The sequence below is a fragment of the Bison bison genome, unplaced genomic scaffold, assembly GCF_000754665.1.
Source record: "Bison bison bison isolate TAMUID 2011002044 unplaced genomic scaffold, Bison_UMD1.0 scf7180017864307, whole genome shotgun sequence".
NCBI classification, from domain to species: Eukaryota; Metazoa; Chordata; class Mammalia; order Artiodactyla; family Bovidae; genus Bison; species Bison bison.
This window is the reverse complement of record NW_011494879.1, coordinates 5,717,790-5,728,479: the sequence shown is the minus strand read 5'-3', so window position 1 is coordinate 5,728,479 and position 10,690 is coordinate 5,717,790. Positions and strand designations below refer to the sequence as shown.

The following is a 10,690-nucleotide window of genomic DNA, read 5'->3' as shown; positions in this document are numbered from 1 at the left end:
AATAACTGGATTTAGAAAAATCTGGATGCGAGCGCCTCTGGGAATGGAAGCGGCTCCGGGGCTCCTTACCTATGTCAATACACCTTTGTTTCGCCGTGTGCTGCCGCGAGTGCCAGTACTTCCAGTGCCTCAGCTGGTCTTCTCTGCTCTTGTCCTCAGCAAAAACCACCATGATCACACTCTGGGAGAGAGGAAACATTATCAGATACAGACACTAAGGGCTGAGTATCTTTCAGAAAACCTAGTTTTTTGATTTTGCAGTGAATTGAGATGGCAATTTTATGATACAAATGAATTTACAAAACAGAAAGAGACTCGTAGACTTAGAAAACGAACTCCTGGGTGCCAGGGTGAAAGAGGGGACAGATAGTGGCGGAGTTTGGGAAGGTCATGTACACACTGCTCTATTTAAAATGGAAAACCAACGAAGACCTACTGGAATTCTGCTCAGTGTTATGTGTCAGCCTGGATGGGACGGGGTTTTTGGGAAGAATGGATACATGCATATATATATGGCTGAGTCCCTGCACTGTTCACCTGAAACTTATACAACACTGTTTTGTTTTCACCACAACATTTTTATTTGGCTATACCCTAATACAAAATAAAACATTTAAAATAATAAATATTTTTTTAATTAAACAATTTTCATTATTTTGAAATTGAAACTTTTTGAAAAGAAATTTCATTATTTTGAAATGAAAATGCAATTTCATTATTTTTTAAATGTATTTAATTTTTTGGCCACCCCATGCAGCATGCAGGATCCCCGTTCCCCGAGCAGGGATGGATCCCAATCTCCCCATAGTGGGAGCACGGAGTCTCCACCACGGGGATCTTAATTGAGATCCACCTCGGACCTGGCAATAAAGAGCTCCAACCGGCCCAGAGCAGGACTCACTCGGACTTTGCCGATGGGATGGTGGACGGCCTCGCTGCCGCTCACTTCCTTGAGTGTGACGGGGTAGAACTGGCCTTTGTTCAGGTATGTCATGGTGCTGTCTCCTGGCTTCTGTCGGAGCGATTTGGAGGCTTCCAGGGTGTATTCAAAGTTGTTCCTAGAATACAATAAAAGTTACAGACCTCTAATCCACCCCCCTGGAAGCTTCCCCTATGCTTGAGCTCAGACGTGAGACGCTGCGGGGTGGACGCATGCACACCGCAGGTGAAACATCCCAACAGACAGTGTCAAGTCACCCCCAGCATTCGCTGCTCTTCCCCAAATCACCTCAAGCGGCCCAGAGAGCCTCCCAGATGTGGGACTACAGACCGCCTCTAGAAAACCTACGAAGCCATGTTAACAAACTACAGGTCTGGAGGCTAAGGATACTAAAGCTACGAATGAGTGCCAAGCACTCTGGAAGGAGATCTCGAAGGACACGCTGCCAGCCCAGTGCCTACCCAGCAAGGGCTGCGAACGGGAGGCTGGCAGGCCTCTGACGAAAACTGACTTGGCCGCGTAGCACTTTTTTGTTGTTTTACCTATAATTTAAATGTCCTCGGATGGTACTCCATGGTCCTCTACATTTCTATTATCTTCTAGCCCCACCTATACATCCCCCTAAAGTTGTTTAATAACCTTGTCAGGCCAGGGGTTGGCACATTACCCCTATCTTTATAAATAAAGTTTTACTGGAACGTGGCCATGCCCTTTGATTCTGCATTATGACTGCTTCTGTGCGACAGCCCAGAGCTGGGCAGAGCTGGGCAGTTTCAACAGAGGCCGTATGGCCAACATTGCCTGAAATACTTGTTATCTGATCCTTCAAAGAAAAAGCTTACTGACCCCTGCATCTCAGGTCCTGAAGGGACCGGAGTTTGTGACTTCTGGACCTTGATGCAGTTGTGCCTTACAGATTCCCGTAAAATCCTAGACTTTTAAATAAAACTTTTATTTTAAAATACAGCACATACAAAAATGCATAAAATGAAATTACAAAATGAACTCCTAGACTCCTAAAAAACCTGAAGATGTTTATATATAATGTTGAAAATATTCATATTTGCAGAGTGCGATGTAATTCTGTGATGCATAAAAGAGGTTGTCAGTCCAGTAAACAGTTGGCTTATAATTAGTGAGACTAATAAAAATACAAAAGCCTTTATCCACTTGATGCTATTCCTAAATTATCACAGGATCATATACTTTTGGAAACAGAACGGACCTCAGATCTGATTTAATCCTTTCATGTCTTCTCTGAGATTCCACTCCACTACATCACATAAAGAAACTAAAGGAAGGAAAAGCACCAACACCAAGAATCAGGGAAACGAGAAACACAGTTCAGAGATCAAAACTGAATGCACTAAAACAAAGCAAAGGTCCTCCAGCAAAGATGTCACCACACTAACTGCAGGAAGGTAGAGTTGAAAGCCGCCAAAAGCCACCTCTGATTTTTCAAGATCAAATTAATAAAAAGAGTTAAGTTGCACAAGTTGCAAGTTAAAAATCAAATTGAAAGACAACTATTACCCAGAAACACTGTCAAAAACATAGTCCTCTGAATTCATGCCAGGCATCCGCAGACTGAGATCCGAGGGGAAGAAAACCTGAAATACCAATGTGATAAGCCACAAGGATGTAACTGGTGATCAGGCTCACTGAAGACCGACGTCAGGTACAGCATCAGAGTCTGTGGCTTAAGGCAACCCACCACTCTTTTAGAACTCGTCTAAGACAAAAATTTTAACTCTACAAAAAATTTAAAGAGAAAATTAGAAAGAAAAAAATGTCCATTTTATACACCACTTGATCAAACTAAGATAATCTATGCAGGTGGTCTCACAAAGCGCTTCCTTCTCTCTTCTCCCACCTTTCCCACACATCCTACTTCTGCCCAAACTCTGGGGTCTGTACCCCAGATCTCATGACCCTTAGGAGTCAACTCCGCCACTGAACCAAGTTCAGACAACAGTATCAGGTTGGCACTGTGGCTGGCTGGAGTGAGGTGCTTTCTCAGGAAAGGCTTCTGTTCTATTCACTCTGTAAGCGGGGAGGGACTCTCCGCCACCCCATGAGTCATTAAACACAGTTCCAAATGTCCTCAGTCCCTCACTTTGACCTGAGTGACATGTGCATCACCCCGAAACCCTCAGAAGTATTGGAAGTGATGGGTAAATGTCACACAGTGCATTTGTCATTGAGATCTACCTGCTCCCGGGCAATACTGCCAACCAAGAAATACCAGGCAAATATATGATAACTCCTTTTATACTAAGACCGGTTGTGGGGAGCTTGTTTTGGTTGAGGACCAAAGCTGAAAACAGACTGTGAGGCTGTGACTGTTGTCTGTGGAAGAATATGTATGCGGCTTTCCTTCTTACTCTCCAGCAAAGCGCTTGGTTGAAATCATAATTGTTAACTCAGCTGCTGGTAAGATTAGCCATGTGCCCTTGATAATAATTCCTGGTTTTATAGGTTTAGTTTACAAATTATACCCGTGGACCTTTTCTTTTAAAAAAAAAAAAAAGAGAGAGAGAGAGAGAAACCTCTTTTGTTCCCAATCCACTCACTTCAGGCTGAGTTTCAAGCTTATATAACAAGGAAGAGGTGGAACCCAATACTTAAACAAACACACAGCGTCTTAGAAAGATGCCTGCGTTTCCTGTACCTCCTGAACGCCTTCCTTGAAGGTCTCCGAGAAGGTAGAGTCTGGTGTGCGCCTTTGCGCATTTGGAGGTTGAGCGCCGGAGCCGAACTGGTCAGCATTCAGGTTCCGGTCGAAAACCACCACGCGCTCCGTGGGCTCGGGGTGATACACTGCTGGGGGGATGCCCACAGTGAAGCCGTGGGGCTGGCTCTCTGTCTTGATGGCGTGGGTGGGCATCGCCGAGATGGAGACAGTGACCGTGGTGTCGGGGGCAGTCGGGTGTCCTCTCTTGTCGATGCCCAGCTGGTTGCCGTGGGGAAGGACGATGTTGAACGGCACGTTCTTCAGCACCTGCACCCTGTTCTCGCCAGCAGAGATGAGGGGCTGCTCTGTCACGTTTGGTACATTTCTTTAAGGAGAGAGAAGCGTGTTTTCAAACTCAGAGCTGAGACAATTCCTGGGACAATTTTAACTTTCCGAAAGGCACTGGGCTGTTGGGTCCTGGGCAATAATAATAATAACACACTTGGTAGAAACCAAATGAATAGGCAATGGCATGATAACTCATCACAAGAGAAAGGAAAAAGCCCTCTACAGTTACAAGTCAAAGCACTGAGTAAAACTTCATTTGGAATGCTGAGAACTCAGAGCTTTCCTCTGCTGCTGCTGCTGCTGCTCAGTCGCTTCAGTCATGTCCGACTCTGTGCGACCCCATAGAGGGCAGCCTACCAGGCTCCCTGGTCCCTGGGATTCTCCAGGCAAGAACACTGGAGTGGGTTGCCATTTCCTCCTCCAATGCATGAAAGTGAAAAGTGAAAGTGAAATCTCTCAGTCGTGTCCGACTCTTAGGGACCCCATGGACTGCAGCCCACCAGGCTCCTCCGTCCATGGGATTTTCCAGGCAAGAGTACTGGAGTGGGGTGCCTTTGCCTTCTCCGGAGCTTTCCTCTACTATATTTTATTTCCAATAACCCCCATAAAATTGGCACATTTTACTAGCAGTCTGAAGCTACACTCGTGATTAACTGGAGCAGTATAGGCTGGTGGTTAAAGTATAGATGCCAGAGTCAGATAAGGTAGATTCGAGATCTCTTAGTAACCACATGCTCATCTATAAATGAGGGTAATGATGGCACCTATCCTCACAAGGTTGTGATGAGGATGAAAGGAGAACACTGAAGAGGGCACAGTGATGCCTGGCACACGGGGGCCCACCGCCGGCACTTTTCCTGGGGGGCTTCCGGGATGGCTCAGCGCTTGTAAAGAATCTGCCTGCAATGCGGGAGACCTGGGTTCGATCTCTGGGTGGGGAAGATCCGCTGGAGAAAGGAATGGCTACCCACTCCAGCATTCTGGCCTGGAGAATTCCATGGACAGAGGAGTCTGGTGGGCTACAGTCCATGGGTTCACAAAGAGTCAGACATGGACTGAGCAACTAACACTTTCACTTTCACCAACACCATCCCTCACCCCGTGATTGTATTCAACCATCATACACATCAACATAGAGTTACTTTTGGCTCAACAAATATCCTGGGCAATATAAGATGATATTTAGTTTAGGGTAAAATTCATAAATTTTCAAAGTTCCCTCAAATCATACAGGCTGATACAAGGAAAAAATTTGGTAATTTGGCAGATTTCAAGATCAATAAAATATTCAAACTTAAAACCATAAATTCACTTCCATGACTATTTTAAAGAAATTTCTTTAGAGAAAAAGGAGAAAAAAGAAAAAGCTATCTAGAAAGTTGTTCATTAAGGCTTTGTAACAGCAAAAATCAGATACAGCCCTGATACTGAGGATAGCTAGGGTTTGATTTAAAATACTCCAGCAAAATAAATAAAATTTAAATATTAACTAATTAGAAAGTTGGGGAAAGGGAAGAGTAGATCAAACAGATACCAGTCAATCCTAAAGGAGATCAACTCTAAATATTCATTGGAAGAACTGATGCTGAAGCTGAAGCTCCAATACTTTGACCACCTGGTGGAAAGTGCCAACTCACTGGAAAAGACACTGATGCTGGGAAAGATTGAGGGCAGGAGGAGAAGGGGGCGAAAGAGGATGAAATGGTTAAATAGCATCACTGACTCAATGGACATTAATTTGAGCAAACTCCCGGAGACAATGAAGGACAGGGGAGTCTGGTGCGTTGCAGTCCGTGGGGTCATAAGAGTCGGACATGACTTAGGGGCTGAACAACAACAGCAGCAACAAGGATCAAGCGGCAGGAATTAAGCTGAAACAGTTGAAGCTGAGTACCTATTGGCTTATGCTACTTCTCTACTTTTGTTATGTTTGAAAGTGCCTGTAACAAAAAGTAAAAAATAAAAGCTATAAGCCCTTTTCCAAATTATGAAGACTAAAACAGTAATGTAGAAAAAACTTATGGAACATATTAAGTAGAAGAAAATCCTACCTGTGAATACAACCACAACCACATAAAATGCACCTCCCTGCCCAAACAGTAAACAAATAAACTGTCAGCAGAGTGGGATTCCAAGTGATCATTTTTTCTTCAAAAATGTTTCATTCTTGTATTACTAATAGAGCTCAGGACAATTTAAAAGATATATTTAGCTTCTTTCCCAGGTCTATAAAGTCAAGCCTTAATTTTCTGAAAGTTTTAACTTAAAATATTTCAAAAATAACCTCAATAGGCATTTGGAATACAGCTGAACATACTCTATTAAGTTTCACATGGATAGTTATTTCAGGTCATTGGTGATGACTTTTTTAAATGGACCCCTGCCATTGCCTTAAGCCACACTGTTCTTAAGAGAACCTAAAAGACAAATAAGCAAACAGTGCAGTCATGTTGTTAGTAAAAAAAAAAAAAAAAATCCCTTTGGATGAGGAGAAAGTTGGGAACTTCTACAGAAACTGGTGACTTCTCAGTAACAGAATCAGAGTAAGGGGCAGATCAGTAATGAAATCTGTGTTCAGACATAAAGAGTCCAACTTACCTGTGTTTTCCTCTAGTTCCTGTTCACCTAAACAAGCTCTTGCTTTAACTTTCACAGAAACCGGGAATTTGCAGTGTACTGTCTCACGCTCTGTCTTAAACCTTACCTTTTGCTATGGTCTGGCTCGGCGTGCTCAACATCTGCCTTTGCTGCTGATGACCTTCTCTCACGCGGAACCTGAGACATCAACACACAACACCACAGTTTCGTTCTCACTCCCGAAGCAGAGACACAGTCCCTGCTTTTCAGTAAGTGCAACCCTTCAGGTGACTATGGACTGCCTACCGAGCCCCGGCTCCAGGACACACAATGAATAAGACAGTGTCTGCTCTCAAGGAGTCTACAATCTGGTCACTGGGTTGATATGCAAAAACCAGCTTCTATTCAGTTGGCAAAGAAACTCAGAACATCACAAATTTACTTTGTCATGGAGCGTGGGTTTCATCTCTTAAGAGAAATACCTCTGGTTGGGTTTTACCCATTTATCTATGTAACATGACAGAGAAGAAGCTACTGAAAATACAACCAGGCTCTTTCAGGGTTCTCCCTGCTCTTCTCTGCTACCCTTCCCTTCAGATCAAATGCAAAATCAAAGGCATCAGCCCCATTAACAGTTCACTCCAAGATCCAAACGGTGGCTCCAAATGATACATTTCGTCAGAGATGCTGGGATTCACAATGTCTGTCACTCAAAGGACAAAGCGGACTCTGTTGGGTCTATTCCTTTTTCAAGCCTGCTTCTCTGCACAGATGAGAGCAGGCCAACTTTAGTGGGTGTCCTGTAGACATCAACCCAACTGAAACTTATCTGCAATACACACTCCAAAAACAATAAGACGTTTGAAACCACGTGAAAGTAGAAATTCTATTCCTCCATTCTTATTTTACCCTTAAAGACAGAATGAATTATTGTTTCTGGTAGTAACAACGTGGTTTTTAAGCTTTACCAAGGTTATTATGGAAAAATGACTGAGGGGTACATTCAAACAATTGAAACAAGTCAGTTGATTTAAAAAAGGAAAATAAATAACCCCACATCTGTTGCAAGAAGGCTGACATATAGTACTACTAAGACTGCCACCCTTGATGGGCAGACATGAGGATTTATCTTCTCCTGGATGGCATCACTGACTCTATGGACATGAGTCTGAGTGAACTCCGGGAGTTGGTGATGGACAGGGAGGCCTGGTGTGCTGTGATTCATGGGGTCGCAAAGAGTCGGACACGACTGAGTGACTGACTGAACTGAACTGAACTGAAGATGTATAATACTTTCAGGACCCTTTATTTAAAACACACGTACATACAATCACTGCAACTAGTGTTACTACACAGGTTTTTCTGGCACTAGACTTGGTTTCCTCCCATTCTAGAAAGTTTCAGTTTAAAATATCTAACTTCAAACTTCATAATTAATACTTAGGAACTTACAGTTTCTATACTGAGTCAATAAAACAAGCCACAAGAAGAACAGATATGTAAGTTCTACTTCAAAGGAACCCTTTGTGGCTATACTTCCCAGGCAAAGTTTCTTCTAGCATCCTTGGTTACCATGCAAGTTTCCATTCATATCTAAGGGGGAAAAAAAACACCTTACCTCATTCCTTCAAACACAAGCTGGATACATGGCCTTACATCAGAAAATAGAGCTTTGGTTTAGGTTCCCCCTCCCCACCCAGTTTTGATAATCAAGCTATCTTCCTTGCCTTTTACCCTCTGCATTTCTTGTATTCCGAAAAGAATACAGTGTGAGAACGTAACAAAGAGCTGGAAACTGGTGAATCTGAGAGTTAGCTATCTTGTTATTTTAAGTTTTCTATACGTGTGGACGTTTTAAAGACAAAAAGATGGTGAAAATAAACTGTAATATATAGCCATCCCTGCATGTGGGTTATCGGTTAAAAAGAATGCCAGAGTGAACACAGCAAGCAAAGCCTCGCCCCCAGGAAGGAGAATGGCATACGGAAGAGGGGGCCTGGCACAACCCAAGTCCTGGCTGCACATACTAGTCATGTGACCTGAGAACCTTATTTTTTATCACCCGAAGAATGGGGATAATGGCACAGGACTTGCAGGGTTCCTGGAGGGATCAGAAACAACATGCATTCTGGTAACAGGTCTAGCACAGTACAGGTAATCAGTAGGTGGTACCTGGTATCACTGGGATAATGATGTCGACACAGACCAGGGGTGTCAATCCAGACACAAACACCAGGTAAAGCTTCAGGCAGAGGACAGACTGCACTGAATTAAAACTAATCCAAACCTCAAGGAACAGACAATAAAACACATCCTGAACCTTAAACTAGAAAATATGAGGGTTTTTTTTTTTTTTTTTCCATGAAATCTCACAATCAAATCAATCAGATGCCCTTCAATACCATTCAGGGGAAAGGAAACCACGCTGACTACCTAGGAAGAAAGGGTTAGTGCACAGGCAAAGGGAACCCCTGTCCACTCTTGATGGAGCTAAGAGCTACCTCTGAAGAAATGATCAACCTCATTAAGACACAGTAAATTTCTTCTTTCGTGGTAGCTCCACCTTTCAGATAGAGCCAGAACAGTTGGCTACTGCATACATTTTAGAAACAACCTTTTGATTCTGTGATTGTAGATTTTCAGCTTTGAACCACAGCACGTCAAAGCATCATTAAACTATTTATAGTCACTACAGAAGCAACTTGCATTACAGTCTACCAGCAAATTACTGTTTTTTACCCTGCTGGATCAAGTGCACCTTGCACAGTAGTTACGGGGTTCTGAAGAGCATGCAAACCCACCTTGTAGTAGTCATAGAGCAAGCCCAGTGCGGCGGCACTGTCCTCATCGCCATTGATACTCATCATCGCTTTGGTTGCTGCAGTGAGCGGGTTTTCCAGGAAAGACTTCCAGGCTTCATCCTCACTAGTATAGGAACGCCGCTGTGAATAAAGTGCTTCATTCTGAAGAACCAAGACTGGCCGTTTGCTTGGGAGAGATTTTTTTTAAAAGAAAAGAAAAAAACAATATATATATATATATGTGTATGTGTGTGTGTGTGTGTGTAAAATCACATCTTCTATTGCAAATCATCATAAGCTAATTTTTGAAAAAGCAAACAGCCAATTCATGATTTTGCAATAAAAGAGTCCACTGTTTCATCATTTCGTCATTAGTAAAGTAAGTTAAGACACAGTGAGAAGACAACCCACTTAAATGTAGCCCAATGGATCACCCAGGAAGATGTACAATATTTAGGCAGCCAGGGAACCTGCAGTTAACCTTCACGTGGAACCCTGGACACACTAAGTGACACACACAGAAAACCCACTAAAACCAAAAGTCAAAAACTCACTCCAAGAAAATGTGAAGCTATTCAAACGCTTTACATAAACAAACCCAAGGACAAAGCAAGGCCAAGGAGAACACGTACTCTCCTCAAACACAGGCAACTCAGGACTGTCCCCTCTTCAACAGTACATCCGGTTCCATCCTCAGGCTGCTGTACTGCTATTTCCCTCTCTCTCCCGGTGATGCCATGCCTCAAACTACCAACAAGGGGGAGAGAAGGTGGGGATGGAAGGAAGAAGGGATAACTTGGTTTAATCCTCGGGGGTATATGAGAAAGTTAGAATATTCTACTGATTACCGGCAGATTGAGCATGGAATGTGGCCGAAGGGGACTGTAAACCAATAAGGAGAGACAATTTTCTGGCATGGGAGTTCACTGTTTATCTTAGAGATAAACACTTAAGAAGCTACAATAATAAATGAAGCTGCTGGACAAAAAGAGATTTTTTTTTTAAGGAAATAGGTTGGGGAATCTGTCCTCAAAAATCTTTCCTGGTTTTTCACACAGGGCAAGAACTGCTTCACATTAATGCTGTAGTTTGGTGGGAAAAATCCAGAACATCAACGGAGAACTTTAGTAGAGTCTTATAGAAGATTTAACTTAAAAGAGTAAAGCAAACATGACTGATTCCAAAAACCTGAAATGTAAACAGCCTCAACAACTGTTCAGTTGGCTCTGTTTAGTAAGTCAATAAAAAGAAAAAAGTGGAAAACTACCTCCAGCAAAATCAAGCACTTTTTTTCTTTGGGAAAAAAAAAAGTTTAAATATTCAGAACTACTCCGAATCATCACCATTCTA

General features: G+C 42.9%; 1 protein-coding gene across 1 annotated transcript in view; it reads right to left on the bottom strand.

Annotated features, from left to right (window-relative positions):
* Positions 1–9,538, bottom strand: part of GRHL1 (grainyhead-like 1 (Drosophila)) — a gene marked incomplete at its 5' end in the record, with an annotated part of 47,495 nt that extends 37,957 nt beyond the window's left edge. Inside the window, 6 exons of the mRNA XM_010852110.1 lie at positions 70–181; positions 902–1,058; positions 2,474–2,550; positions 3,612–3,999; positions 6,667–6,737; positions 9,341–9,538. Of these exons, the coding sequence (XP_010850412.1) occupies positions 70–181; positions 902–1,058; positions 2,474–2,550; positions 3,612–3,999; positions 6,667–6,737; positions 9,341–9,538 (1,003 nt within the window). The remainder of the gene's footprint in view (positions 1–69; positions 182–901; positions 1,059–2,473; positions 2,551–3,611; positions 4,000–6,666; positions 6,738–9,340) is intronic.
* Between the last annotated feature and the right edge of the window lie 1,152 nt (positions 9,539–10,690).